At 33.1% G+C, this 24,994-nt stretch overlaps 1 protein-coding gene across 5 annotated transcripts in view; it reads right to left on the bottom strand.

The window, feature by feature from the left end:
- Window positions 1–758: 758 nt before the first annotated feature.
- LOC110998977 (ankyrin-3-like) overlaps window positions 759–24,994 on the bottom strand; it is a 58,433-nt gene continuing 34,197 nt past the window's right edge. For 2 of the 5 annotated variants that reach the window (XM_045630845.1, XM_045630848.1), the window contains 21 exons: window positions 24,324–24,493; window positions 23,308–23,448; window positions 22,075–22,248; window positions 21,654–21,817; window positions 20,470–21,582; window positions 20,215–20,397; window positions 19,747–19,983; window positions 18,742–19,528; window positions 18,466–18,675; window positions 18,159–18,282; window positions 16,236–18,079; window positions 15,858–15,994; window positions 14,561–15,668; window positions 14,108–14,224; window positions 13,648–13,743; window positions 7,108–12,727; window positions 6,675–6,796; window positions 5,816–5,970; window positions 5,216–5,372; window positions 4,996–5,098; window positions 759–3,608 (listed from right to left, as the gene is read on the bottom strand). In XM_045630845.1, the coding sequence (XP_045486801.1) occupies window positions 3,548–3,608; window positions 4,996–5,098; window positions 5,216–5,372; window positions 5,816–5,970; window positions 6,675–6,796; window positions 7,108–12,727; window positions 13,648–13,743; window positions 14,108–14,224; window positions 14,561–15,668; window positions 15,858–15,994; window positions 16,236–18,079; window positions 18,159–18,282; window positions 18,466–18,675; window positions 18,742–19,528; window positions 19,747–19,983; window positions 20,215–20,397; window positions 20,470–21,582; window positions 21,654–21,817; window positions 22,075–22,248; window positions 23,308–23,448; window positions 24,324–24,493 (12,823 nt within the window). In that variant the 3' untranslated portion in view covers window positions 759–3,547. Of the gene's footprint in view, window positions 3,609–4,090; window positions 4,134–4,995; window positions 5,099–5,215; window positions 5,373–5,815; window positions 5,971–6,674; window positions 6,797–7,107; window positions 12,728–13,647; window positions 13,744–14,107; window positions 14,225–14,560; window positions 15,669–15,857; window positions 15,995–16,235; window positions 18,080–18,158; window positions 18,283–18,465; window positions 18,676–18,741; window positions 19,529–19,746; window positions 19,984–20,214; window positions 20,398–20,469; window positions 21,583–21,653; window positions 21,818–22,074; window positions 22,249–23,307; window positions 23,449–24,323; window positions 24,494–24,994 lie in introns of all 5 variants that reach the window. The other 3 variants (XM_045630847.1, XM_045630846.1, XM_045630849.1) reach the window with 3 other exon arrangements.

Here is a 24,994-nt window from a genome sequence, read left to right as displayed (position 1 = left end):
AACACATTGTAAACAAATTAAACGTGATTTTTATAATTGAAGATGATTGCTATTCAAACTTTGAAATAAATTACAAAACATACATCATTCTGTAAATACAAATTATCCTTATTAGTTATGTTGCTAGGTTTAAGATTATTTATTTCTTATTAATAACTCTTTATTCTAATTGTTTGTTAAATAATATATTCTTGATTTAAAATGTCCATTTTATTTCTATCCAGTTACGTTTATACAAACTATACGCAATAGGGACAACCTATAGTTCTCTCAATATCCAAAGCACTGTTATAGAATGCTTTGATTCGTGCGGTACAATCGTCAATAAAGTCAGAATTACAATCGTTTTTGGGAGTAAAGAACAACCGGTGTTGTTTCTTTGATCATTTTCAAAGCGTGTAAAATGAGCCTTGTACCTACTTCTGAAACGCTCAGTTGTGTGTGAAAAAATACTGGTAACATTATGGGAACACTGTTATAGTTCATGGAACAACAATTATATAGCGTAAGTGACACCTAAAATCCGCGATTCACAATCACAGCGATGACGTCATAACCTAATCTCGACTATAGCCACTGGGGCCCTCGGTTCGAACTGGCAGTTGTTAGAGAGGTCGATAATCCTCACTTAATGTTGAAAGAACACCATCCTTCCTCCACAAGATATTGCGATAATCTAACATTTAATTTTATATAGGCTACTTTGTTGCTTGATTCGAATGTAAAAGACAGATACAGGTATAATAAAACAACAAATGAAATATGAGTCATAGCATTTTATTCAATATCCAATATTTTAATAGAATATTCAGCATTACAAATACAACGTAAAACAATCTAGCAAATAAGATAAACTTAATACGACGCGTCAACACTTGACGCCACTTACTTAACATTGACTTAAGCACACATTAACGTAATTTACTATAAACCGCTATCTTTAACTGCAGTCAAGACTACAATTTCAACAACATATAAATCCATGTTTAATGTGATTTAAAATTTTAGCACATAGTAATAAAGCCTCAAAATTTCTCAAGCGTAGAGATAATTAGGATGGAAAGCTCTTTGCTAATTTTTGTACTAGAATCACCGTACCGTTTCGAATTCTTACCTAAGCCGTTACTTCAGACGCCCATAGTTCCATCGATCCGGGTCCGTTCGGGTTCCATCCTTATTTCTCTATCAGAGTTCCAACTTATACATACCATTTTTAATAAGAATATAAGAATCGTCTTGACTGTAGTGTCTCAGCAATAATTTAAACCACATAGATATGAAAATCTTGCAGAAGCAAGTCCACCAATCAGGATCTCAGTCTCTGAATTTTAGATAATTCCCTACAAAAATTGGAAGTGAGCAAGCCACGAAACGGCCAATTAACAATATGGCAACAATTTTTAACCTATTTTAAAGCCGTACTCTGTAATTTTCAGTTTCAGTGAACAAACAACATTTTTTCATCGACAGCAATGCATAGACATTGTCATTATTTCAATACTTAAGAAAAATGTGTGAGAGACTTAGTGTTTACGAGTACGGCCATATAAATAAATTTTAATTACAGCATATAAATAAATTATTTACAAAAATGTTAAAAAATAAAAATTTGAAACTAAAACACTTAATAAGAAAATATTCGATACAAAAAACAACGGAAAGCCGGCCGTACCTTATTCTAAATTGTACCTCTACCTAGCTACTTATTGAGAAATTGTGCATGAATAGAAACGTAAATATTCTGATCTAGGTTTTCTACTAAAACTTGTTCTACTAAAAAGTTGTCACTAGATTGCGTTAAAAATAAAAATGTATATAACAAAACAAACATTGTTTCGAAATCATCAAAGTTTATCTTCCTATTTTTTAAATCCGACTAGTGGATGGAATTTAAAATTTAAAAATTATTTGATATTTACCATTTCAGAGGTTAGAACTTGAATATCTATATGGAGCACAGAGTAGGCTCATATTCAAATTGATTAACTAAGAAAAACAGCTTCTAGTAGAACACCGAGATGTCGTTTTACTCCGACAATTTAAATCCGTATATAGGACAGATTTTGTAGGAATTTTTGTTCAAAAAGTCTATAAAAACCTGACGTAATGCTCACAATGTAATATGTTCTAAAGGTAAGCGATATTTGAAAACTAGACTACAGATCTATGCTATTTCGTCGAGAACATACCGGTGACTTTGAAAAAATAAATAGATAAAATTATTATTAAAGACAAGCAGCGAGCGAACCGACAAAGTCACACGCATGCACTGGACAGCTGGGATCCTGTCAACGCACAGGAACAATTTTTTTTAATAAAAATCGAATTTAATCTGAAGAAAAGGACCCCAGATATATGCTATACATTCTAGAAAAAAAAATGTTTCAAAAGATTGACTATACTAATCTTTATTTTTAGAAATCAATTCATTTTACATTCGATAGATGGCGCTGTTCATCACAACTTTGTTTATGTAAAACACGATGATGCAATTTTATTTGAATAACTTTCTTATCGTCCGTAATTATAATTGATTCCAATGATTCAAGTTTAATGGTAAAAAAAATTTGAGGAATATCTTTGATAAAAAATCTACTAAAATTATTCAAGCACGCTGCAGGACCTCAGTTATAGGTCGAGTATGGACAGTCGGAAACCGACAGTACAAAAGTTAGTACCAAAATATTAGTCTAGTTTAATGATACATGAACTACAAATACGGTTACATTGGGATCAAAATCTTGGGTGTAATAACTCCACAATAGTTTGAATTTATAGTCTTGTTGACGGAAATGTTTTGAAGAGTGCTAAAGCTTTGCATCAAAAATACTAAAGCTTGTTTGCTGGCCAATGATATAGGAACAAAATGTTTTTTGAAATTCAATGATATATTTTAAAGAGGTGTGTTGTCTCAAGCATATGCCCAAAGTGCTTTATGAGCTTCTGTCGATATGAGCAATGATCGCAAAATTGAAATTGCGCCTGAATCATAATGGATATACAGTGGACCCCAGTTAATCCGACAAACATTTTTCTGGGCAGTATTGGACTATCGAATTTGTCAGATTAAAGAGTATTGCCTATAGTCCGGAAATTTTTGCAAAAAAATACCTTATAATCTGACAATCATCCAATATGTTACATGTATCTACTCTGAAGTGCAAATCATTTTTCATTATTTATACATAGATAAATAAATAATTAGAATCAAATACCCTACGCTTCGAGCACAAGGTGTTGCGTACAAGTTATAACTTCTTCAATTATGCACAAGCGAAGTTTGTCAGAAAAAATATTCAATAATGAATAATAGACCGTGACGGATTACAGGGAGTGCAAGATATGACAGGGCCGCATTATCTGGGGTCCACTGTATGTAAAAATATTGAAATACTGTAATTGGTCGACGCGAATGAGTTTGGGATTAATTCCCATTTGCGTTAGTTTGCCCAATATATCGATATAATTTTATTCCTTTATTATTGGCTTTATCAATTCATGGCTAGAATAATTTAAAAATTTTAAAAATTAACAGTAGTCGTGTTCTTTACTTCTTTGCCTCTTCTTCTAAGCTTGAGTGTGGTGGCTTTGCAATCATCGTCAAGGATCTATAAAAAGGGCAACTTTAGAGTTCAAGTACAACTTTTTAATTATTTGTTACTGTAGATTAATATATCTATATATTCTACAATGATTAACACATAAATAACAATAGAAAACGTAACTAAACCTCAGTTTAAACATATATTATTATGAAAGCTATTGTAAAAGTAAAGAGCATTGGTAATTTCTTATATCCTAATCTCACACTTCAAAGATGACTCCATACAATATGTTACAGTCTATATAGTATTTATAAGCCAAGGTATATATTTATAAGTTATAGGTATTAGTCAAGGTAATTTACAGGTATATATTTAGAAATTATAAGTATAAGCACTCATATATAGAGGCACTTAAGTAACATATTTATAAAAAGGGTGTTTAAATAAAAAACTCGTAAATCAAATTCAGCACACCAACGTGTTAACGCAAACATCATGCTATATGAAGCAAATAAAAACCAAGCAATACAATAAAAACAGTGTACCTATTTTTCAGTCTTGTCTTGGGGGTGACTTAAACAATAGCAGCTGGAATTATAATGACATTTTAGTTGATATTTCCAACGATTCATACTTAAATGAACTGTGCTTACTTTGGGGAACACTTGTTAGAGGAAAAGGTGAAAGAATAAACTAAACGCTATATTGAGTGATGAATTGTTTTGACTAGATAGCTTATTCGGATGCACTTTAAACTGTGTGATGTGAGTGATCTATTGAATACTTCATACGAGTAGAAAGCACGCCAGGTAGTTTGCTTCGATAATACACTAATCTGCCAAGTTAAAAACATTTCTTATCGTCCATTTCGTGTACATCAGAATAAGCGCCATGCTGTTTATTTTCACAAGTACCATGTAATCACTTAAGTAATAATTATTTTAGAAACAAAAAAAATATTAAAATACAACAGAGAACATAACGCTTTGTGCTTAAGTCTATGACGTGTATGTGTGCAGGCTGTGTGATAAAATAAAAATAAGCATCGAAATTAGATAATTAGAATAACCAACTAATTTCTCGTTTAGCTTAGCAGTTAACTAAATGAATAATAAATTATATTTTTAAAAACGTAATCAGTTAAGAAAATCTTGGGTGTGCACGTGTCTGCACGTACATGCGTACGTACGTATTAAATTATATGATTTTACATTATAAATTTACATATACGGTTGTGATCATTAAGTTTTCATACGCTAGTCGCCATAAGTATTAACAAGTTCTTCATACAACTGTTGCATTTTATACAGGACTGTGAAGGATTTGAAATGTGAATGAATTGGAATTTTCCATAGATAGCGGTGACGCTAACACCTTCGATTAATAACTAACATTATCAGGTATATTGTTTTTTTTCTAGTAAAAACCGCACAATGCATAGATATATTACCTTCGCTGAGCAGGTATGGGTGTGGAAGTTGTGGTTGGTGGCAGTGAAGCAGGACAGCTGCCAGAAAGAATTGTCGGCTGCTCCTCTTCTTCTTGGTGTTCTCCTATATTATTAATCAAATATTAAAAGAAAAAGAACAATAAGTACATTTGTATGTGGAATGGTTTCAATTTTTTTATATGACCGCGTACTATTTTTATTGATATTTAAATTTACTAACCTCGCAATATCGGTGTATCGCCTATATAGAAGGTTGCAGCCGGAGCTTCAACGGCTGCTTCTCTTACAGAACTATCAGCGCTAACGGCACTTAGGGTGTCCGTACTGTCGAACATTATCGTCCTCTCTTTGGTCTTTGGGATCCTTCCATCAAGTTCCTAAAAATTTCTTTTATTTGAACAACATGTATGTAAATATTTAAAGTCGTTTATTACCAAAGAGAATGAATTAGAGATATTTAATTTTTTATGAAATAATAAAAACTTGTCTTGCAAATATGGTCAGTGGAATAGAGGCGACAGAGGTACATAATATAATGCAATAGTAGGTGTAGTTCTGTTATCCATTCAAAATAAAGTTCGTCGTTATACAATAGCTACGTTTGGTATTAATTGACGTACACGGAAAATATTGATCATCAAAAAATATTGTCTTCAAAACCAACAAATCAACTCAAAAAATGGTAAAATGGAAAAGTTATACAGTCATTACACCCAATAATGGATAATATATAGTATCATATATAATAAGTCAGTTACTAATATTTACAGATCCGAGGTGGGAAAAAAGTGACCAAAACAAGATTCATAATTTCACTCACCAATCTCTCAACATCTGAATCCGGTTCATGCACCTCAAAGTGTGAGTACTGCTCACTAGTGGATTGGTGTTCGAGGCTTTCCATTTGAACGGCGGTGACAGGGTCCAGGGTATCAAGGGAAGATACCATGGTGTTCGACCCTGGAGGTGGTAGCGCTGTTATCTTTCTGATTAGTAAAAGCTTGATAGCGATAGTACATAGAGGTTAGCTTTAGCGAATCATTAGAAACAAAAACCCCGTATTCAAGGCCTAACAGCCTTAAATTAAAACTTTCATGATGTTGCGCATAGTACGCTTGCGCAAGTTCATTATTATTTTAGACTTCATATAAAAGCGGTAAAGTGCTTAAAGCTTAAGCTTTGACTATTTTCCAAATTAAGGTTTTTAGCATGAAAAAGAAACAGTCCTTTCTTAAATTCGCACTGAACAAAGAATTAAATGCAATCTCAACAAACAGATACAATGTCGTATAAAAACCAAAGCGAATACTAAACTATGGCTACCTATAGCTTTAGTTGCATCAGTTTCTTTCTCATTTATGAGTATCTTTATCATTAAAAACAAAAATACCTAAACCATGGTTTCATTTATAATTATAGCCTCATTACGGGGTTTTTGTTATCCGAAAATTTAATGTATAGCAATGAAATAAGATATTGTATGACATAATTAATTGCTTTTAAGCTATGAACAAGCTGTTCTGGAAATAGAGTAGACGTAAGGTGAGAAATATCTAATATGAATGTGTTAAGATATAGAATCTGCATATAATACATCAAAGCTAAAAAGATATAAGATTGTAACAAGTTGTTCTATGCACACCTAAAAAACTAAGCTGTACTGGATGGAGTACACGTACCTCCAGATGTAAGGCTCCCTGTCATCGGAGTATCAACTTCATAGTTGTATGTAGCACGAGTTGCGTTTGAGCTTGTTGCTTCTAAACTATCTGTACTTCCAAGCATCAAGTCCGCACGGGCTCTGAATAAAATTAGATTTAAAAAGGCTTTTACTTTTCCGTTATCCTAAATAAAATAAACAAAACAAACTACTACTAACAAACTACAAATATACAAACTAACATTTGCAAACTAACGAGTTTTTATACTAAAATGAATTAAGTATTTCATTGGATGAAGGAGGACACAAAAAAAATTGTATTAAATTATTTCATTAATTTTAATTTCTAATAGTTTATATTTATTAAAAATTTGCCATATAGAAGATGTAAGACAAATTACCTCACATTACCTAACAATATTCACTTGAGAAGAAAAATTAATATAACTCACCGACTAAAACTTCCAGAAGAACTCAACTCTTCGTCTTGAACACTCCAAGAGCCGCTGGCTGGATCTGTAAAGTGTTTACCTGACACAATACTGTGAGCTACTGACCTCCCGGAAGAGGGTGATAGCTCACGTATTGCGCTACTTTCTCTAGAGATATCTAAATCTTCTGGCCTCTCTGCCGAAACAGTCACACTATGTCGGGAGTATACAATTTCCGTTTCACTGTGCTGCCGGTCTAACACCGTCATTAAACTATCCATTTCCGAAGGTTGTGACGCTAAAGATGAAGACATTTCAGAACTAAGAGACATGCCGCATTCATCGTGGTATGTTCTAGTTGGAATATCAACACCCTCTCTTTCTGTAGCGGTTACACTTTCTGAAACCTTTTTTCCATCCACAAAGCGCTGTTGAATAACAGTTGTTGTTCTCACAACTTCGATCACGCCTCCTTCATGTAATGTGTTTGATATTTTATCTATCTTAGACTTTTCTTCTTGATCTAAAATTTTCATCATTTCTTCGCAATCACCAGGAATGGATTCGGCAGAACCATCACTTGGTGCAGCTGCACAGACGAAAGAGGATTTCTTCGCACATTCTTCAATAACTTCCGATGCTTTGGGTTCTGATATTTCAGGATCTGGAACAGGAACAAAGAACGCTCCTTTGTCGTCGTACTTCTTAACAGTTACTATTTTTGGTCGCGATTCTTGCATACGCTGTTCTAAAGCTAGTTGTTGATCAATTAATTTTTTGATAGCCGCCGAATCTGCTAATAATTTCTGTGATGGGCTGCCATAACTCCCAACTCTTTGAGATGGACTTCCACCTTTCTGTGATGGGCTTCCATTCTTTTGAGATGGACTCCCAGATTTCTGGCCTGGACTACCACTTTTTAAAGGTGGACTGCTATCAGAACTACTGTCATAAGAACGTTTTTCTTGTTCTAAGAAACTACCACTTACAACTTTAGGATCCGCCAAGAGGAGAGCTTCCTTTTGTTTAGCAAGTAGTTCTGCTTTAAGGGCTTCCAGGCATGCTGATTCAAGTCCTTCAAATTCTTTAAGACTAGAAATTTCTATTTCTTCGCCTTGATTTTTACTTAAAATATACCGACGGGGTAAAGAACCATTTAATGAATCTTGAGAAGATGAGGAGTTTTGTTGATATTGTTCCATCAATGCCCTTTCTAGGTTTTCAAACTCTTGGAGAGAGCTAATTGATATATCATCATTTTCTCCTTTTATCCTAAATCTCATACGCGACGCCATTTCCGATTCAGATAAACTTCCATAGGAATTTCTAAAACTACCATAACTGCCTATTGATTCTTTTTGGGAACTTAAACTTCCAATACGACTAGCATCAAAATCCGTCATTTCTTCTTCTTTAATATCCTCTAAAGGAATCCTTTCATAATCGTAACGTGGATCTCCTTCAAACTGCATCTGTATCCAGCGTTTACCAGCTTCAATTTCTGCTAACTCCTGAGCTTGTAATCTACTTTGTTCCATTTCATATTGCATGTCATCATCAGAGGACCCTGAGGTACTGCTGGTACTTTCTTGCTTTTTAGAAGTTTTTGATAGATAGTCCTCAACCTCAGTATCATGTCGTACGACGTATTTCTGCGTCTTAATTAGTAAGCTTTTACCCTCTGGATCAGATTCTTGAGCTTCTTTGGCCACTTCTTCAATTACTACGAAGTCATCCATTTCACTCGGTTTATCAACCATTTCAAATTCATCACTCGTAGGTGAATCTTGTTCTTTTTCATAAAGTTGCAACGTTCTGTCATCTGTTGTGACCACTAGTTCAGATTTGCTGCTTTCGGTAACTATATCAGATTTAAGTTCTGGTGCCTCAGATATATCATAAATATCATCTAATATATATTCACGACCATTGTCAGTGGAAATAGAGCTTTGACTGGGTGCTGATAATGGGGTATGTGGTGTTGAAATATATTCTTGAGTCTTCAAACTCGAAGCCGAACTTTGTTTGCTTTCTAATCTATCATCATCAGGTAAAATAGATTTTTCGGCTTTTGTTTTTGGAACTGATGAATCACTTTTTGACTTTAATATTTCCTCATATTGTTTAGAACCAACTGGTATAATGTCATCTTCAACATCGGCAAATTCTCGTATACTAGGAGGCTTTTCGGTTAGTGAGAACGGTATAGCACTAATATCTTGCACAGATTTTTTAACAAATTCTTCTTTAACTTCCATTATGGAGGATGTCGAAACGTCAATATTTGGGGTAAAACTTAAATCACTGAGAACAACAGTTTTTTCTACAGTAGTTCCTTTGGAAGTCTTTGTTGTGGAGTCAGTCATAATACTACCAAATTGTTCTATTTCTTGATATTCTGCAGACCCAACTGGAATTATTTCACTATCAATATCAACAAACTGCCTTTGTGTCCTTTCGATTTTTGTTATAGAAAATGGAACTGCATGGTCAGATCGTGACGAAGTTCTAGTTATAGTTTCTTGAACTTCTTCTTTATCTAAGTCTAGTTGTGATTGTGATGATGACATATCTAACTTGGAAATTGAAGATGATAAAATTTCGTCTGTCTTCAATTGACTTGATATAGTTGTGTCTGACACTTCTTTATCTTTTAGGGAGTCCTCATCGAATTCTGTACTTTCAGAAGTGGTTTCCAAAGGGAAATGTTCTGGAATCAGATCTTTCGGTTGAAATCTCATTTCATGTGATCTTTTCATTTTGCCAATTGGTTCTTCTGCATCTTCCTTATAATTATCATCATCACCGTTTTGGTCATCATCCTCTTCACTTACTTTTTTTGTAAGATCCTTTTCAGTTTCATGGAGAAATTGTTCCACATATGTACTACTTTCCATTAATTCTTCTTTTAATTCGTTCGCCGAAGGCACTAAAGTTTCTGATGCATCAGAGATATCGATGCTTGCTACATGGCTGGAGGCATCAGAATCTAAGCTTTTCACACTGTCTCTAGACGCAAGAGAACTGCATGCTGTGTAATAGTCTTTAGAAGTTCTAAGAGATTGAGATGAGATATCTTGGCTTGTCAAAGCTGTTTCAAACTCAGTGCCACTTTGTGCTGTCATCATAACTTCAATATCCGAAGACAAAGGTCTACTTTCTGAATGTTCGAAACTTTGATAGTGGCTTTCTCCAGAACTTGACCACCCTTCAATGTCTGAAGCTGAACGCCTTTCAGTGATGCCTAATTTCGATTTCATGTGTTTTTGGACTCGGAGCTTAACTTCCGGACTTCCCTTAGATGATAACTCTCTATCAGACATAATTTCACTTTCAGTTTCTAAAATAGAATGAGGCCCACTATCTGATTTTATAGAAACATCGGCGTCTAATGGTGGACTTGGTTCCTTCATGACAATAGTTTCTTTCATTTCAGTATCTGACAAACTAAATTCTTCATGAGAACTTAATTTTTGTGATATGCTTTCGGACATTTCTTCACTTTCTCTAACTACTATTTTAGCTGCTATATCGTCACTAGGTTGAGGTTCCTCTTTAATAACTTCAGGTCGATCAGGACTTAATAATATTTTAAATTGAAATTCTGATGGTGATTGTTTATATTTTATACTACCATCACTTTTTTCACTTATAATTTCTACTTGAGCGGCTTCAAGCGATTGTTTTACTTCATCAATTGTTTTTTCTAAAACAGACAAATCAGTTAATGGTTGCTTTGAAACAATTGTATCAAGATCAATCTTCTCTTTATCAAGTTTAGCTGCTTGAAATTCAGCAGAAGAGAGGTCTGTATCATAACCACTGCTACAAATATCCTCCATACTTTTTTCCTTGGTTAGTTTTAACTCCTCTTTTTTATGATCAGTTCCAGTTCCTGTAAGAAACGCAGAGTCTGCTTCGGTCGAAAATTCAGATGGATGTAAGGTTTCAGCACTAACGGTTGAATCCATAGATTTTTGTAAGATTTCTGCTTCATGTGACTCTAAAGATTTAATCATGCATTCAGTATCTACGCTGTCTGCAGATTTAAGCATAATATCCTTTGAAGTACTCTGTTCTTCTGAGACCTCTACGGCCCCTGGTGATACAATATCACTTTTAGTTGCTTTTGTAGTAGCATCGTCTATTTTAGGTTCACCTAATATTTTCAATTCAAAAACGTTATCGCTATCACCAGGTTTTGTAGTTTCTACTGACTTTATTACGGTAGATTTAGAAGAGCCAATTTCAATTTCCCCAGTTGCTGATTTTTGAATAGATAACACTTGTTCTTCTATTTGATTTTGAGAAATTTTCACTGGTGATTTTGGAACTTTTTCCCTTTTAGGCGTATCTGCATCATGTGGCAATTCGGGAGCTATTTCAGATTCTGAATGGGTATCTTGACTCCCAGTTCGACTAAAAGTGCTTTTGACTGGAGAGGTTGACACTCGTATTTCCTTGATAAAATCTACTTCGTAAGTTTCATCGTCTTTTTTGAAAGACTTAGATTTACTTTTAGGACTTCCTTCTGTGGAGCCACGTCTTTCAGTAGTTTCACTTTTAAAACTAGGTGCATGTGATGCATCAGAACTTAAATCGTCATGTTCTTTACTCTCTATAATAGATTCTTCTTTGTGATGTTCTACTTTCGAACTCACCACTTTACCCTTCTCTGATACCTCAACACTTGATACGACTTCATCTTTCTCTACTATCTTTAAAGCTGAATCAATAAATGCTACTTTGGTTTTTGTGTCATCAACCTCATGTATATCCTCCAATTCACCTGGTTGAGTAAAATATTCTTTTCCCCACTGCTCATGCGACAAGTCTCGTTCTGATATTTTTACCTCGTGTTTTTTCTTAACCGTTTCATCTTTAAGTGCAGTCATACGCTCTTCCGACTTGGTTTGCCGTCCACTATACAAGCCTTGTTCTGAAAACTCTCTCTCTACTTTCACTAAATCCGTATCATCCGTACTTTTAAAAACCGTTTTTGTTTCAGTATCAGATCTTTTCGCAGTTGCTTCATGTGCTCTTTCCATTTTCTTTTGCGATGTTTCTGTCTGTTCTCCATCTCTTCGAATGATAGTTTTTTCCTTTATTTCGTGCTCTTGTCCTCTTAGTTCATGACTAGTTTGTGTTTTTATGATTAGTGAATCGTCGTCGGAAGAAGAAACCTGCTTTGTTTCTGAAAAAAATTCTTGCCCAGATATTTTTTTTACTTCGGTTTCCTTGTGTGATAAAACAGTACTAAATTCACTAGTAGTTCCGAACTTTTTTATCATGTCAGAGATAACCGCCTTTGGATCGATGTTTTGAAACACTAATTGAGATCCTTCGACAGTTTTATGAACTGAAGAAGATGAAGTAGATGTTTCTACTCTAGATTCAGTGTAAAAAGTGTCGGTGGATGTTGATCTCTGCATTTCCTCCATCTTAACAGCTAGTTTTTCTTTTTTAATTTGATCGATGACATCGATACTTTTTTCAATAGTCCTATCAACTAATTCCATGGCACCACTCGTTATGGTCGGCTTATCAACATTTACGAAAGCTAAATTATCAGCTAAATGCTTTGACGGTGATCTGGGTGTAGTGGCGGTGCTGCGTACTTTGGTTGCATCAGATAATACGTCTGAAATAAAACAAATAACAAATAAGGTATCACACATAATTTCATAAAAGTAATGTACTAGTAATGTAATGTGCAAAAATTTTAATCTGGTGCAATGTTTTTCTCCAATTCTATTATTAGTAAACATTTGCTATAAAGAATTTCTTTAGAATATTATAATACACCTGTTAAATGGATTAAATGCCAATTAAGTATAAAAAGTAGATTGATGGTTGATGATAAGCTTGTGAAATGGCTTGTGTAATAAACAAGAAAAATTGTGATCAAAGCGAAACGTTACCCCAAAGTAACACTATGTTAAAATAAAATTGTGCGAAAGATAGAAAACCCAGTACCGCTAGTAAAAAGCGATAACATACATGATTACGATTTACACCGTCGGTCCACTTACCTAAAGCAACGTAAGGGCTCCGCAAGAAAGAAAGTAAAGTTTACTGTGCTATTCAAATTGCCATACCGCTCATTAGTGATAGTTGCAAAACAAACTAATGTCCAATGATATTTCAGTCCTATTGTGTATCATAATGAATATATTATTTGGGTGAAAGGCAGCTTGTCATGTCTCGTGTGGTAATTTTATATTTTGACAATACATTTTTTCCTCCAAAATTGTTTTAAGTTGGATCATGCGATAATTGGCTTAAATAAAAAGTGTGGCGAAAATAATTAACATCTATTGTGTCTACTTGACAATGAGTAAAGTTTCGCCATGACACTACATACTTTGCCATTACTACGCAAAAGCTTATCAAAACTAATTTATTATTTAATAGGTACATTATTTTTATAATAATATAGAGCACCAAGGGGTAATCAACAAACCCAAGTAAATCTATTATTTACCGCAGAACTTGCATTTTACGTGTAAAATATATCTTTTATTGCCAGCTTTACTACTAATATATATATTTTTAACTTACCGCTTTGATGAGCGTCTGTTTCACTAATAAAACTATCTCCGCCAGAGGACGCTCTCGGTGACTGTCTACTTGCATCCAGGTACGTCGTCTCCGAACCTGAAAATGTACCTAGAGTATTTTCTTACGAAATGTACTTGTTGTTAATTCTAAAAAAACAAATGTTTTTAAACAAAACGATACTTCTTTTACTTTAATCAATGTGGCTTATTATAAAATATATGGATCGTGCAAAAATCACAATAAAGCCGAATCTCTGATCCTATAAAAAACGAAGTATGAAGTCAATTAAAAAAGTAAAATCTGTTTTCATTTTAATTTCAGCTATTACCGCTATAACTATTACATACCCGATGATTTGAGTCTTTTGGCTTCTGTCCCAAAAAATTGAAACCAAAAAAACGAGCACTGAAGCACATAGTACGCAGAATAGTACTCTTACTTTTGAGAAACTAAAACTCACCTGCTAGTTGTAGCCCGGATTGCTTGTCGCCAGAACTTTCACTAGCTTTCGCTTTATCACGAATTGTAAGATCCACAGGAGATGGCGGTGGAGTCTTTGATAGTTTTGATACAAGGTCTAAAAGCAAAACACACCGTTAAAGTAACCTAGTTCCATAACAAAGTTAATTTACTGCGGGTAAGACTAAATAAAATGCCAAAGATTAAATGTGTTAGGTCACAATGACAGTGCATTATTTCAATGGTTTCTTTCCGTGGAAGAGATGTTTGGAGAGCTATTTGTCTCAGACTGGACATTTTTTTACGTTATTTTATAATGAGTATTTCTTATTTGATTTTATAATAAATGTCAGAAAATCGACTAATGAGTTTATTTATCATTCAAAAAATCAGTAAAATAGAAGAAGACCCAACTCCATACGAAAGATAAGACTTTTTCTCGTCACTTACTTACCATGTGCTACGTGACTTGAATCAATCCTTATCAACGCACCTTGTGCTGATATATCTTCAAGAAGGTTTGAACACCTTCTGTTTAATTCTTTGATATCTCTCATTTCAGTTTCCTCATCAATAGTACAGTCATCGAAATCTTGTTTATGAACACCTATTAGTGCATCCTCAGCAGTGGCTATTTTTACTTGTTTTTCAGTTTCTATACTTGTAACTTTGTCTGTAGTAACTTTAGAAGATGTCACTTTTATATTTGACACTATATCAGTCTTAGATTGACTAATTGCCTGCTCAGATGGCCACGATGTATCCTTACTTTGTTCAGATGTATCTATTGTTTTTGTTTTATCAAACTTATCTTCATATTCACTAAAGAACCTGCTAGTTTCATGTGAGGAACTTGATGTTTGTTGTGCAAATTTAGAAGCTGATTTGTCATCATCTATTTCTTTGCTAATCGTCACCCCGTCTGATGCATCAGACGCCAACGTCTTGGAAACATCAAAGGATGAATGATCTTCTGAATATGTTTTCTCATCAATAGAACGAGTTTCTTTTACGCTATCTATAGAAGCTTTCGAAAAATCTTTGGTTAAATCAACAGTTGAGTCTTTTGATAACTCATTTGTAGCAAAATCTCTAGAGGTATCTTTGCTATCAATAGATGATTTTGAGTAATCTTTTGTTAATTCTAAAGACTTTTTCGATAAGTCAGGAGTTGCACGATCATCAAATTGGTCTTCAATTTTATAATCCTCTTTGTGTTCTAGAGACGTTTTGGAAGAATCTTTCACTAAGTCGGCACCACTTAATTTAGAAAAATCGGCAGATGTACCTTCTTCTACAACCGATTTTAGTTCTTCATCTGAAGATTTTGTTAATGTAGACACAACAGTGGTTACAGACGATTCTGTTGTAGACATAGAAACCAAATCAGATCTCAAGATACTATCAACAAAATGAGTTCTTTTCGCAAATTTTTCCTGAGTTTTGTCTTCTGTTTGATTTTGGAACTGGCTAGCACTTGGGCCATCAGGTTTTCTATACAGTTTGTCTTCTTCATAAGTTATTGGATATTCAATACCTCTCCCTTCCTCATAAAATTCGTTCTAAAAAAAATGCACAAATATATATAAATGTCCGTTAAAACATAAACTAACTCACGTTATGTGATTTCATGTTTTAATTAGGAATCCAAAACGAAGGATTTGAAACAGCATCGTGGTATTGATTTGAGAAGTGGTCTGGTTGGCAGATGTTCTCTATAAAATCAAGTTTCAATAAATATCTTTACGTACCTCTTTTTCAGGAAAGTCGTCAGCATCATCTAGAGAGTCAGTTTTAACTTTCCTAATATCAAAACTTGTTGCGATAATTTTACCTTCCATGTCAGATGTCGGTTCTATGATTTCTAATACCTTTGCTTTATCCATATCTAAAATAAAAAAAAATATCTAAGATAATTATATAATATAAAAATTTATTGCTAAATGCAATAAATAATATGTCTTATTTTCGTTAAATAGTTAAATAAGAAATATTATTTATTTTAATTACAAATATAATAAAATAAATGATATATATATATATATATATATATATATATATATATATATTATATATGAGGCTACCTTTAGTCGAAAAACAGTAGCAATGATAAAAAAATACTTTCAAACCTGACTCAGAATCTGTATAAATTTGTTCTTCCACTTCATCTGGGGAGCTTTGTACGGAAAAAGTTCGAGCATGTTTCTTTTTAGGTAAAATAACTATTTCACCACTATCTTTTGATAAAGATTTCATCAATGCTGGCCTTTCCTTTATAATTTTGCCTTCTTCTATTATAATACCCTTATGAAATTTTTCCCTTACTTCAATGCCTGTTTTCTCTTTAATAGTTTTAAAGTCATCAGTAGAACATTCTTTAGTAGTTTCTGTAATTTCTTGTGGGGATGATTCATCTTTCTCAAATACTACCTCTTCAGAAGACAAGTCAACTTCTTCCGAAGCCTGCTTAATAATAATTTCAATGTTATCCGCCATTTCCTTCATTGCAGAATCAGATTTTTTTATTTCTGTAGTAGATTTTTGTTCTATAAATTTAGTAATTTTCTTTGCTTTTAAGTATTCTTCCTCTGCTTCTATTTCAGATTCTGCTATTCGTTCGAGGGATATGGCAGGGCTAATACAAGAATGTCGCCGTTCATCTTTTTGAGGAACTTTTGCGTTGTAACTCCTTTTTTCTGTTTCTGTCACATCTCTGCTTTTGACGTCTTTTTCAATTGTAGGGCTGCGACTTGCAGCTGCTGCTATTGTTCCCTTTTGTAAGATATCATCAATTACTGGTTTGATTTCCTCTTTAGAAATTTCTGGAATGTCATCAATTGGTAAATCTTTCGGTATAAACTGTTTTGTTTCTTTTATATCTCCCATAGCTTCCGCAATTTCAAGTTTACTAAGAGTATCAGTTCTTATCTTAGTTACATCAAATTTAGGTTCGATGATATTATGTGCTCTCTTTTGTTTAATTTCGTCAAAGTAATCTGTAAATTTGCTATCAAGAACAACGTCACTGTAAGATTTCGATGTTAATTCTTCGGTATATATTTTCGATTGTATACTCTCTGAAACTTTTGTTGAAGTGGTTTGTTTGCCATCAGGATATTGAACAACTTCTGTTATTGTTGTCTTTTGTACTTCTTCACCAGATGGCAATTTTTTAAGTTCTACCGTTGTAGTAGATGTTATTTGCTCACCGGCTTTACCTGTTTTGATGTCAACTTGACTATGAGTAGACTGAGCGTCTGCGTCTTTTTCCATTTTAAGGGGTTTTTGTTCTTCGGATCCCGGTTTTCTTAACACTGATACTGTACTAAACATTTGTTCTTGTGAGGTGATGGACTCCGTTACTTTAGTAGAAACAGATTCTTCACCAGAAGGATGTTTAGTTGTTTCATTTATAGTAGTCTGGACTATGTCATCTCCTGAAGCTGTTTTTATTTTTTTGACAGTAGTAATAGTATTTATATTTTCTCCTGCTTCGCCAATCTTTGTATCTGTGTGTGTATCAATACTTTCATCTTTTCTTTCTAATTTTTCATCTTCTATTCCTAAAGATTGTAAGTTACTTGTCATAAATTGGTCTTTTTCCTTTGTAGATTTTATAACATTCTCTGAAACCTTGGTAGTTATTGTTTCTCGGCCAGATGGATGCGTAGTATTTTCTGTTACAGTTACTTTTGTAGTTTTGTCCCCGTTTTCTGACATAATCACTTGGGTAACCGTAGTAGTCGTTATTTTTTCACCTTCTGCTCCAATCTTTACTTCAGTTTGGGTAGAAGTGTCTGTATCTATTGCTTTAGCTATAGGAATCAATTTATCTGGGGATATTTCAGTTGTTGCATGGCATTCATCTTTTGAAAGAATTATAACATCTTGCTGTTCACTAGTAATAATAGTGTTTTCATGCAGTGCTTCTCGTTCTTTTGTCAAGAATTGACCAGTTATTATTTTATCCGAACTGGAAAAAGAAAATAAATGTTAAAACAATGAGTAAATCTAAACCGCGTATAGCGCAGCGCCAACATAAACTTTCTGACCTTATTTCTTCTATATGCGGAAGTTTATGTATATAATCTGCTACATGATCTTCAGGAAAAGCTTCTACATCATCTAAAGAATCTCCATGTATTAATTTAGATAGTTTTGGCATTTCTTCTTTACCTAAAAAATTAAATAAAATACTAATTATAGAAGAATTACATGTTTCAATTATTATATTTTAGCGTAACTATATAAGCTTTATTTTATTATTTAAGTATTAATATAACGAATATTAATGCTTTTTATTAATAATGTATGTAATATTTTCAACAACGATAATACTGTGGAGGTATCGTGATTTACCTAATGACTTTTTACTTTCGATGTCTTTTAAATCCATTTTGTCTTTTATATCAAGGTGTGTACCCTGTGTTCTGATATCATCCTCTGACTCCTCAAAAGTATAATCTCGAGACTCTGTCAGGCTACGAGCGTCAGATGGTCGTTTTTCCTCTAACCGGAGTTCAGTTACTGACCCAGATCCTGCAGATGCTACAGACTGACGCTTAGAATCTAAAATATAAAAAAAAAACAATTAAACACATTGTTTCACTTTTTTTAAGTCTAATATGTACTTACCAAGATCTGCAATGTCTTCCTTAAGTTCCACTTTTGTATTTTCAAAATCTTTTATAATATCTTTCACAGATTTCATAGTCTCTGTGTCAGGAATTTGTTCACTTTCTTTATGATCTTCTGAAGATGACTTTTTGTCAGTAACAGCATCTTCTGAACTTATTTTATCTGAAATTCCTTCCGATGATTTTCTATCAGACATTTCAATTTCTCGGCTACTTTCTGAAGAAATTTTATCAGATACTTCATCTTTTTCAAAAGATTTGTCAATTTCTTCGGCTTCAGTGACAATCATTTGAAACTCTTGTTTTAGTTTAATTGGTTCTGTATCAGTCATCAAATCACTTAATTTTGATATTGAAACAGATTCAGTTCTGGAATGTCTTTTAGGGGTCATTTTTTTAAATACAACATCTACTTCTTTTTCTTCGCTAGTGCTTGAACTTTGCTTGTCAGAATCTAATGTTTTAGGGTCTATTCTCATGGAGGTAAAACCTACACTTTCCTCAAACTTCTCATCTCCGAATCCACTACCTGAATCTGCAGTTTCTTCGTATTCTGCCCTTTCATCAAATTCAGATGAAGAAACTTTGGCTTTCATATCAGATTGATCTGATTTTAATGATTCAGCTTCTGAATGGCGCCGCGAATCAGTGTGTTCAGAGTCCTCTAATGAGTCTGAATAAATACGTTTTGAGAAGAAACATTCTTGAACTGAGTCGTCTTCTGGAACGGTTTCTATAAACTGCCGTGCCTTGGCACTTATAACAGGCGATTCTTTAGGAGGAATCTAAAACAAGAATTAATTGTAGCATAACATATTACTATTTTTATCTGATATATTTCTTGTGCATAAGATAATTTAAAAAATAAATATAATAGGCATAGCATATTTATATAGCATCTTTTAATACTAATTAATGAATCAAGCACGCAATTTATGGGGTATATTTTTTAAAGTCAAACTAACATTGAAATCTACAGTTACAATTTATTGTTGTCTGTTACCTTAACATCTTCTTTATGTCCCATCAAAACGATCTGTGTTTGTGAAGTGTATTGAGTTTCATACTGCAAAAATTCTTGCGTTTGTAAGCGAGCTGATTCCATTTCTGAAGTAATTTCTTCTGGTTCTTCAACCTTCTCAAGAGATGGCTTATGCGCAGGGCTCATACCAATTTGATCCTCTAAATCCGAAAATTGTGAGCTTTCGTCTAGTGAATCGCTTCTATGTTTAGAGTACACCTATAAAATATAAGTTTATAATAAGTGTCGAATAGATAAAGAACGTATTGTTGTTGTACAATGTCATGTTGGCAGGCAACGGAAATGTCGTTACTTCACGTCGTCGGTACGTTACAAAATATGAGGGCAGATGATTTTTTTATGTATATTAATGTCTGTTGAGGTCTAAGCGCTAGATTTGAGTTTGCTGTCAAAAACCACGTGATCGTTTAGAAATTTTTTATATATTACCTTCGACTCAGTCTGTGAAATAAAGCTAACATCTTTTTCAGTACTTTGCTGTAAATCAGCCAACGAATCCTGTTTTTCAACAGCAGATGCTTTCTGATCTTCTGGTCCTTCAGAATCACCAGAGTCTGTTTTAGTCTTGCTTATTTCAGACTTAAAACTTGCAACGGATTGCTGAGTTTCCGCCTAGACCATTAAAGTAAGATATTTAGACAAAAATATAACAAATTAATTAATCTAATAAAATTATCAATATACCTTTTTTTTGCTTTCATCTACTGATACATCCTTTTCTTCAAACGTTTCTGTAATTTCTTCTTCACTTACTTTACTTCTTAACTCATCAGTAAGTTGCTTTTCAATTTTTCCTTTAATAGAAATAAGTGGTTTGTCATCCGTAACATCATTATCATCCTTTCTCTCATTATCACCCTTATCTAGTTTGTCTTTTAATCCTGCCTTTTTATCAAATATTTGTTTACTCATGTCAACTTTTTTTAATTTGTCTTTTTCGCCCTTTATTGTTGTTTGAGATTCTGTCTCTGTTTCAGAATCAGTGGATTTTTTCAAAAATTCACTATCTTCTTCTGATGATAATTGTACTATTGTTGAATCGGTTCTTGTTGATTTTGTAAAGGTCTTAGATTTATCTTCTATGATTACTTTTGAGTCAAACCTTTGTATGGTTTCTTTAACTGATTTTACAGTGTCAACTTCTTTTGAAGAGATTTCAGTTTTTTGAGTCTCTTGATTTTCTGTTTCTAATTGTTTTGCTTGCTCTCGGACAAACTCATGTGTGTATTCAATATTCTGATCATGCTCCATTGTGTGTTTTTTGAGAGCTTCTTTTGTTAATTTTACTGTTTGAGTCGCATCAACTTGTGGTTCTTTCATTATTTTCGTCTCGAATACACTAATTTTATCCCTTAACGTGGCTTCAGCTACATCCTTTTCCTCTACAAGCTCAGGTGACTTTTCACCATCATCAAATTTTTCTTCCACTCTAGCTCTATCTATTTCTTTTTGGGAAATTATTTCTTTCGTTACAGTTTCTTTAGTTTCTGACGTCTTTGTTTCAGTGGTTTCAGTAGTTAAGGATTTTTTAGGAGTTATAGTAATATTGGAGAAATCTCCCGATGGGAATCGCATCGATTCATTACGCATATGCCTTTGTAAATGTTTTGGTGTTGGTTTTGACGGTGATGATGGGTCAAACTTTTTAAACTGCTCTGTTTTAAATTCTTTAACTTCTTCTTTCTTTTCAGTAATGATTTCTTTGTGAGTTTCAGTTTCTTGATATTCATGCGCATCAATCGTTTCTGGGGAAGTTTTTGAACGAGTTCTTTCTAATTTAGGTTCCTTGTCTTTTACCTGTTAATGATAATGTTATATTAACTATAGCAGAATTACATATATAAGGTCAACAATAAAATTCTTACTACCTGTTGTTCTATGTCATGGAATTTTTTTATATCTGGTTTTATTTGAGTTTTAATTTCAATTATCTCCTCTCGAATTTCTTTCTTTTGCTTAGATGCTGGTACTTTACTAGAACTTAATTTTTTTGTTATTTGCTGTTTTCTCTCAGCGACACTACGTTTTACATCTGTAAGTATTTTTAATAGCACACGATTTATGTTTATGCATTTGATTACTCACAAACATATAAAATTATAAATATATTTAAAAAATATTGTTTCCAAAAAAATATACAAATATTTCTTTTAATATATTCCAAAATAAATCATGAAACATAATAATTTAACTTGAACTGAAAAAAATAGGCAAAAAACTTACACAAAGTTTGTATTGAACCACTTTCCTTAAATTGGAAGGAGTAATTAGTAACAGAGATTTGAATACCTTCATCTTCACTTTCTTCGCTTGGTGTAGGTGTTCTTTCAACTTCACTTTTATCCACGAAAGATTTTTCTTCCGGTGAATATTTCGCTTCGTCTTGATCCATGTCCTCTGTATGTGTACGCTCAGATATTTGACTGTCATCCATGATGTCTTTTAGTTTGTTGTCCTCTTCAGCTTTATCAAAATTGAATAAGCAATTAAGCGTCATAATAGTTTAATAATTACTATAATGGCAGTTGACAATGTATTACACCGTGAATAATTTAAAGCGCAAATGTCACCCACTCTATGGATTACTTAAAATTTATTTATAAATCAAAGGAATCGAAACTACACTGTAATACCAAAAAAATTGAAATAAATTATTATTATTATATTATATTGTATGTGTAAATTGAAGTATGACACGAATTTAGAACCAAATTGTTCTATCTCTTAATGCGAAGGAAATATTTAACTATAAAGTTATTTATTTTTTTATTGGACCACAAAATTAGGACAAACACATGTCAACATCAACTTACATACGAAAATATAAAAAAGCAGTGCCGTCCCTAAAACATGTGGACACGACCAAATATACGTCTTATTAATAAACATTAATATCTCGCTAACGACGACTGCTATAAACCGCTCGAAACGTTTATTACGAGTTATGTGATAAATTTTCATATTAATTAATACCAATTAATGTTTTTCATTAAATCAAAATAAATTATGTACATTTTATAGCAATCTAAGAGTATTATTTTCTAATAACCTATGAAATCTGTTTTTATGTACGTTTAAGGTGTAAATAAATAAAAAAGAATATGTGTGCTTATGTACACGTGTTAGAAGTTATATACTTCTTTGGCGTATGGAAAAAAAACAACAAATGCAGTAGTGATTAACGATAAATAATAAAATTAGTAGTATATGAAATTGGTAAAAAAAACACCAAAATAATATTTATTTATTGACACTGTTTAATTGTACTGTTACGAAACACATGTTCTAAATATTATATTAAAAATACTAGAATATACAACTTGAACATAGTTATCGATTTTCATGCCACCTAGACCTAACTTTACGATGTCGAATTCAGGTGTCGGTGTGGGCGCGCATCGTAAAAATTCACTCTCATCATTTTCTTCATCGCGCCTCAAGAAGTATAACTTCAATAATTGTCTGTAAAAGCAACTTTATATCTGTAGAATATTCTAAATAGTACAGGTGTAATTGAAATACCTCTGTATGGCTCTATTTCTTCTGACTCCTGCCTCTCTTGGTAAATATTTCGTTGAATTCTTCGCTCGTTAATTCCTTCCGACTGTGAAGCGATTATGTCGTCTCTGCCTATACGGCACAGAGCCAATTCTAATGAATTATCTGTAAAGAAAGTTTCATTTATATGGTCAATAAACCCAAATTTTTGAATCTTATTATATATTAAGAGTCTTATTTGTAGAAGTTTAGAGTAGATTTTTTTAAATCCACAATGTTTTCAAATCAAATGCGCAAAGCATTTTAAAGTTTAATTAAAGTATGTCTTGTACTATCTGCATTAATATAGAAGAAAATTATAACATAATCCTTTCATATTGACATATATGAACATGTTTAAATTTATTACAGAGCAGTGTTGGCCTAGTCGCTTCAGCATGCGACTCTCATACCTGAGGCCTGGCTGTGCACCAATGGACTTTCTTTCTATGTGCTCGTTTAACATTTGCTCGAACGGTGACGCAAAACATCGTGAGGAAACTGACAAAAAAAGACCCAAAAAGTCGACGACGTGTGTCAGGCACTGCAGGCTAATCTAATTGCCTATTAGATTTACAAAATGATCATGAAACAGATTCAGAAGTCTAGGATCTAAAGAGGTTGTAGCGCCACTGATTTATTGATGTGAAACAGCTATAGCCGCACGTAAAACCGATTTCTGGCGTGGCGACGCATGCCGTGGTGACGCGTCACCACGCTATATGATATACAACAGTCTAAATGCAGTAGTAAATTTAACATTAAAAATATTTAATGAAAATAATGTTTATTCAACAAATAGTCATCGTTATCTGGAATAAAATTGTAATATTTTATTTTATCATTATGACATATTTAGTTCATATCACAATCTGTTCTTTTCTGCATATTACTTTTACAAAATAATGTCGATGTTTCACATCTGCCAGGCGTGCCGTGACGGCTCACATTTTTTTTTAAGAAGGAAAAGAATCGAAATTATGAGAATTTATTTTAATTACCTAGGGCTTTGGTCCCAGATTGAGTCTTCCACAATTTAAGCATAAGTTGCGCCTGTTCAGATGTAGTGATCCGTTTTGCCTGTATCTGGTTAACAGTGGCAACGCTTACTCCTAATTCATACGCAAGAGCCACCCAATCTTTACCCAGGAGGTTACAGATGTCTTCTAATCTATAATGTAATAAAAACACAATGTTTAATCAAAACCTTAAATCATATGCTATATATGTGAAAATGTATGGCCGCGCAACACTGACAGTTTATCGCCGAAATAAAAATATAAACTAGCACTCAGTGTATTGATGTCAAGTATTAAAAGAGTAGCGGAGAGTTTATTGCCGGTTCTTCTCTTCCGTTCTACGCCCTTGAAAGAATGACTAGCAGATAAGTGTACATTAATTATAAATTTTAATAAAAGATTTTTTATTTTTTTTTATTAAAATTTACACACACAGTTTCAATAAAACTCCTTAATCATAAAGGTACTTTTTCATACTGGACGAATGTTGTAAGATTCACAATATCATATATTGTAAAGTTGAACAAGGATCTTTGTAAGTTTAAACTGATATTTTTTAGATAATTGACGCGTTGTTTCAAAATGATAAAATCTTTATCTATCTGAAGTAAATTAATAATAATAATAATCTATAGTTATTACTTATACAAACA

This window comes from Pieris rapae, chromosome 13 (assembly GCF_905147795.1).
Source record: "Pieris rapae chromosome 13, ilPieRapa1.1, whole genome shotgun sequence".
Lineage (NCBI taxonomy): Eukaryota > Metazoa > Arthropoda > Insecta > Lepidoptera > Pieridae > Pieris > Pieris rapae.
This window is presented reverse-complemented; position numbering and strand designations above follow the sequence as displayed.